General features: G+C 42.7%; 1 protein-coding gene across 2 annotated transcripts in view; it reads left to right on the top strand.

The window, feature by feature from the left end:
* Positions 1-1,629: 1,629 nt before the first annotated feature.
* The window catches only part of CLTC (clathrin heavy chain), a 64,352-nt gene continuing 59,981 nt past the window's right edge, over positions 1,630-6,000 (top strand). For both annotated transcript variants that reach the window (XM_081029025.1, XM_081029024.1), the window contains exon 1: positions 1,630-2,099. In XM_081029025.1, coding sequence (XP_080885151.1) covers positions 2,058-2,099 — 42 coding nt within the window. In that variant the 5' untranslated portion in view covers positions 1,630-2,057. The remainder of the gene's footprint in view (positions 2,100-6,000) is intronic.

Here is a 6,000-nt window from a genome sequence, read left to right as displayed (position 1 = left end):
GATATAACGTGTATCCCAGGTTCTAATTGCAAATGTTTCTTAAGCTATAGCTTTTACTGTAATAAAACAATAAGTCCTATAGATTTTTAATTTAGAATTTGTCTATTTCCAGAAAGGACTGAAAGCAGCTACTATTATACTGGTATTAGGAAGGTCATTTAAAATGTTGCAGAATACAGAACATCTTCAAGTATTTGGCTTAATAAAATGAAATTTTGCCAGGCATAAATATTCACTCTTATAACATGGTGGCAAGGCTTTTCTTTGCAGAACGTTCTCTGCTGTTTCTTACCTGCCAAAGATTCTTCCCTCATCCTCAGTATGTGACATATATTTTGGGAAAAACAAAGCAGTTTAAATGATGAAGCAAACTTCTCTAGACAAAATTGCTTAACACACAAAATCATTGCATACTTAGTGTTCTACGTTTTTAACTGGGAAGGGCACTAAAAATCACTGTATACTTGAGTATTTCCTCAAGATCTTTCTGGAAAAATAATCACATCTCTTATCAAGATGAAAGGCACAGAACTAATTTTTTTTTGTCCTTATTGTATTTGTGTTATTATGAAATATTACAGCTTACAATTTAGCAATAAAAGTACTGGGAAGGTTATTAATCGTTATGAATACGATAGATACATTAATGCTGTTAGAAAAAGACACGACACTCCTGCTTTGAAGCGTTTACATTTCCAAACACTGCTAATTTATAAGCAATGTGGAGGTGGCCCTGCCAATAGTTAATCCCTTTCACCAAGAGTGTTCATTAGCCACACCTTAAGGACCTTAAGGTTTTACAAACCACCCTTAACCTAATTATCTAAATCTTCGAGTCTCGTGATTTGATGTGGCCAAAAGATTCCTGCTACAATTTTGGTCCAGTTCTTCCGCGTATTTATGACACTCAAATCCTTTAACACCAGACAAATGTATTACTAAGCTAGGCCGATATGCATGTCCGCCAAAATGTCCGCAGAAACGTTAAAAGCTATCACAAGGCCAGTTTGAGATACCTTAGAAATGGCCTTCACTGTCTTTCGAGCCACTTTTTAAAGTAACATCCGAAGAGACTGCTAGCTCTAGTTAGAGTCCAAGCGTGTCTCTCCAACCGTCAGAAGGGTGTGCATAGGGCAGGGAGGATTTTAAACCCCATTTCACTCCCCCGTCCCTGAGATGTAAGAAAACACCCACCATATGAAACTAGGCGGGGGAGAACTGCAGCCAGCTGCCAAAAAAGCGCTCTGCAGGGAGGTCGTTTCCCTGAGTCACGGAGAAGGCGGGAGGCTGGGCCCATCTGCCCACTCCACGTTCTCTTCGTAAGGGATTCAGTTTAAATAGGCAGGACCCACAGGGGACGGGAGCAGCACCACCATTCCTCAAGGCGGCCCAACAGCCACCGCATTCCCAGGAGACTCCACATTTCTCTAGAACTCGTTCTGCATTCTGGCAGCAATCAGCCAACCCATCCTGACCAGCATCACGTGCACCTGGAAGTACGTGGGTGGGACCTAAAGCGCCCACGGAAATGACGTCGGTCGCCCCTAGTCGCATGATGTGGCAAAATGCAAAAAAAAAAAAAAAAAAAAAAAAGGAGGGAGGGAAAAGCAGGAGGCTGGGGAAAGTGATGAGTCCAAAAAAGTAGTCCCTTCGCTTCCTCCAGTTCCCCTCATGTGTCAGCAGTAAGCGAGTCCCACAGCGCATTGCGTCCAGAATTCCTGCGCCCGCGGCACCGCGGCGCTCCGTGGAGGGGTACATAAGACGGAGGGGGTGAGGTGACTTGGGCGGAGTTCTGTCGCCGGGATCCCTCCGCAGGGCTCAGCCGTTTCCGGAGTCTGCGCTGCGCCCGGTTCCGCCATTGCGGCTCTCCCGGACCCTGGAGCCTCCGCCCCCGACCCGAGCTCTTTCGTCTGCCTGCCAGTTTCCTGCGTCCCCGGAGAGTATCCTGCTGAGCCCAGCCTCCCCCCTCCCCTTTCTCCTCCTCTCCCTTGGAGAGTCCGGGCAGCCACTGCCCCGCAGCCCCAGTGACAGGAGGAGACCATACCCCCGACAGCGCCATGGCCCAGATTCTGCCAATTCGTTTTCAGGAGCATCTTCAGGTGCGACTGGGCCCTGGCTGGTCAGGGCTGTGGAGAGGGTGGTAAGGAGGAGAAAGCTGGAGTCTAGGCCCAAGCAAAAAGCTGAATCGGAGGTGGGGGTGGGGGGTGTCGGTGTCCGGGGTAGATGGAGGATGGGGGCGCTATTTTGGAAAGCTTAAAGGGTTAAGTGATGTGGGGTTTGGATGGAAAGGACGAGAGTCGGGGTGCAAAGTGCCGCGAGGCCTGTCGTGGGTTCGAGGGCCTTTCTGTCTTCGCTTCCTGGATGCAGGAACTGCGCATACTAACTCCACCCCTCTCCCCGTTTTATTCAGTTCATTCATTTGGATAGGTTGGAGCGGGGGGAATTCTCCGTGTTTCTTCCGGAGCATGGGTTTCATCGCCTGGGTCAGTGCAGGACTGTCACCTCCCATTGCTCTTTTCCCCCCAACGTGTCTGCACCCAGGAGTTGTAGGGCGGGTGGGTTGGGGAGGAGCAATCTTTTTTTCTTCCTTTTGCGGCTCTCATCTGGGAAAGGCACCTTCCCCTGGGGGTGGGGGGAACGGCGGTGGCTTGCCTCTTGCCATCCCCGAGGCAGTAGGAACAGAAGGTCACTGAAGGAACTGGAGGATAGAATGGAGGAACGTATTTCTCAGGGCGGTGTCAATCTGAGTGCGTGGGGTCAAGGTCCCTAGGGGAACTCGCCTTTTCCCCCCTCTTTTGAGTCCCTGGGGATGGAATGGCCCTTAATCCCCTCTTTGGTTCTGGAAGGTAGGAAGGGTTATGGAGAGGTTATCTTGGGGTCTGCTGGAGTCTAGCAGGTAGTTGTGGGCGTTAGTACCTCCCTCAGGTTTGCCTGGAATCAAATCAAGCCCTGAGGATAAAGCACACCTGCTCTGAGATATGCAAGGTTTTGGGCCTGTAATTGGCTTCCTTTTCGTAGGTTCTAGAATTCTTCCCCATGGTGCGTTATCCTGTAGACAACATACTGTCTTATCTGGCAACATGCCCAGGGAGGGCCCAGGCAGGTGATCATTGGAAGGTTTGACTGAATTAAGCCTTTTCTGAGCTCATTTCCCTGGTTCACCAATCCTGGTTTCACTTTGGCTGAAATAATTTATTAATATTAATGTGTTTTCTTCCGAAATACTCCTTAAAGAGGCCTCAATCTTCTGAAGGGCTAATTTCACAATAAAAGATGCTGTGGTTTTTTCATGACATTAATACTAGTGACCTATTGGTTATCAGACACTTTACCACTAGAAGGCTAATTTTATTTACCTTTTTTTCCATTGGTATACATACATTAAGGATTCTTGTTAATAAAAAGGTTTAGTATATCAGTAACAATTCCATATTTCTTTACAGGTATTATCACCTTTGCTTGCATCAGCAAGAAATTCTTTTCCTTTTAAGTCTTGAAATGTAATGAATAATCTTTCCTCAGAAAATGAGTTAAATAATGCCCTTTCTTCAGTCATCTATGGTTTTCAGATAACTTATCTGAAGTAATGGAACACTATTTTACAAAAGGTTAAAAAAATGTTAAGTGACCTAATGGACACGGAGAAGTTATTGTTTATGCTCAATCTAAATTTTAATTGTTGTGGTTACTTCTGTTCAAGTGGGGTGTAAATGACTGTGTAGGTTTAGGAAAAAAATGTCCTTGGGTGTGGGGGAAAACACAGGTCCCTCACAGTGAAGTGCATACGATGTATAATCTTTCTGCAGACAGGTTTGTAAAATCATACACAAGAGAAGCAGGTATAGTTGCTGTTCACGAGGCAGAAGTACAGCCCACTAGTAAGTCTTATTTCTTAACTAGTGGTGGTTTGAGCAATAGCTTGTCATACCTATTTAAGAGGAAACAAGAATTGTTAAATAATCCCAACGATTGGAATCCAACCTTGTAACTGATTGAAGACAGGTTTAATGTGAAGACAGGGTCTCTGATATCTAAAGTATTCGAAATTTCTGCGAATACTTGAGTGAAGCCATTTCCTTCTCAAATAACTTGAAGATTTGAGCATAAAGCAGCTTTGTAAATATACTTGAATAATTTAGTCATCCCTTTTTTGGACTAATATGCCATGCCTAAACTTAAGCTTGCTACTGTGACTTTATACTCCAACTGGTAGTGATTAGTTGCGCAAAGATCCCCAATCACCAACCTCTTCCAGGAAAATATACTCCTGATTTCTCATTTTTATCTCTTCCTTTTTAAAAAATAAATAAGAATTGTTTTAATTGGCATTTTAGGTCTTTGACCTCTGAGTCCTGCCAGTTTGCTAAGTAGCAGAAAACTTTGAAGCACGTAGGATAAAAATTGGGAACAAGAATTGAGGAACTTGAGTGTAGAGTTAGCTTGTGAAAGGTAGACTGTAAATGAATTTATTTCTATACTATGTAACTACTTTGGCCAACTGAAGGATCTATCACCAATGCTTGAAATTGCAGCAAATAAATAATAATATTTTAAGTTATGAAGGATTTTTTTTTCTCTTTTAGGATGTTTAGGCTGATAGTCAACAGATGAATGCCTATTTGAGACATTGCTAGAGTTGCAGATGCTGAAAAAAACAAAACCTTAGGCTACATATAAAATGTTGCCTGCAATTCTTAATTCTTGGTGCATTAAGTATCTTTATGTCAATGGACACATTCCACTGTTTACCAGGTTTCTCAGGTCTGTAATTAAAAATCTCCTCACTCTGTTTTCTTCCCTTTGATCCGTAAACTCAGGCATGGAATATGTTGTGAGTTGAATGGTAGGAGTTCTTGCTATGGTGGTTTTTGGTTTGCAAAGAGACAGCAAAGCTAAGTATTACTGGGATATGGTGTATGCTTAACTGTACTGCCTGGAAGAGGCATACTGCTTGGAATTATGCTGCATTCTATCCTGGGAATAGCTTCCAAGTTTAAGATATATCGTGTTTTTCAGAATTTTCCTAATGGTCAATTTACTTGGCTTAACCATATAGCTAATTCGAATGACTGCTTTTACTCTTTAGGAAATGATTTAAGACATGGAACTGTGTGTGTGAAGAACCTCAATCATTTTCATTTTTAGTGTGCAGTGAAATACATGATTTCACAAACCTTAACCTATGATATTTGAATTATATTTAACAATATGTTTTCTTCTAGCATTGTTACAGATGTGGTTTTTGCTTCATGAGTTACTGTCCAGTAGAACTTTCCTTCATAATGAAAATTTGTATTAGCTACAGAGGGATATTGAGCACTTGAAATGTGGTTAGTGTGACTGAGGAACTCAGTTTTTACTTTTATTTCTTTTTAATTAATTCAAATGTAAATAGCCACAGGAGGCTACTGACTGTGACATTGGACTATGCAATTATAGGCCCTACTGATATGCTTTGTGGGAGTGGAGATTTAGCTAACCACCCATATTTATTTGTTTAGAACATTTCGTTGGCTAAAATTAAAACCTTCATTATTTGAAAGTGTTAGTTGAATGCTGTCTCTTGGAGAAGTAGTGGTCATGAACAATGATTAGTGAATGGAGGGAGCAGCAGACTTCTTGTGAAAGCCTGTTACAGCTTGTGAATGTGGCTGGAGGCTTTCAGGTCTTTACTTAATCCCCCAGCATCCTCAAACTGCAAAAAGTGAGACCCAAAGTAGTGCCCAAAGGAACACATTGTCAGAATGGGATTGGAACCTAGGTCCTTGGGCACAAAATATTTCAAAGAAAGAATGATTGGCCTTAAGAGAAGTTATGCAGTGTCCTACTGTGCTTATTTTTTGTTGTTGGACTTTGCTCCAAGAAGTTAGTTCTCTACTGGTTGAGAATGTGATTGATGATGTGGTGTAGCAGACAGATTAGGAGTTTGGGGGTTGTTGAGACTACTGCTGTTCAATAGAAAAATAGTAAGAGCCACATATGTAATTTTATGTTTTCCAG

This window comes from Rhinolophus hipposideros, assembly GCF_964194185.1.
Source record: "Rhinolophus hipposideros genome assembly, chromosome: 20".
NCBI lineage: Eukaryota > Metazoa > Chordata > Mammalia > Chiroptera > Rhinolophidae > Rhinolophus > Rhinolophus hipposideros.
Note: the sequence above shows the minus strand (reverse complement) of the source record. Positions and strands in the feature narration are given on the sequence as shown.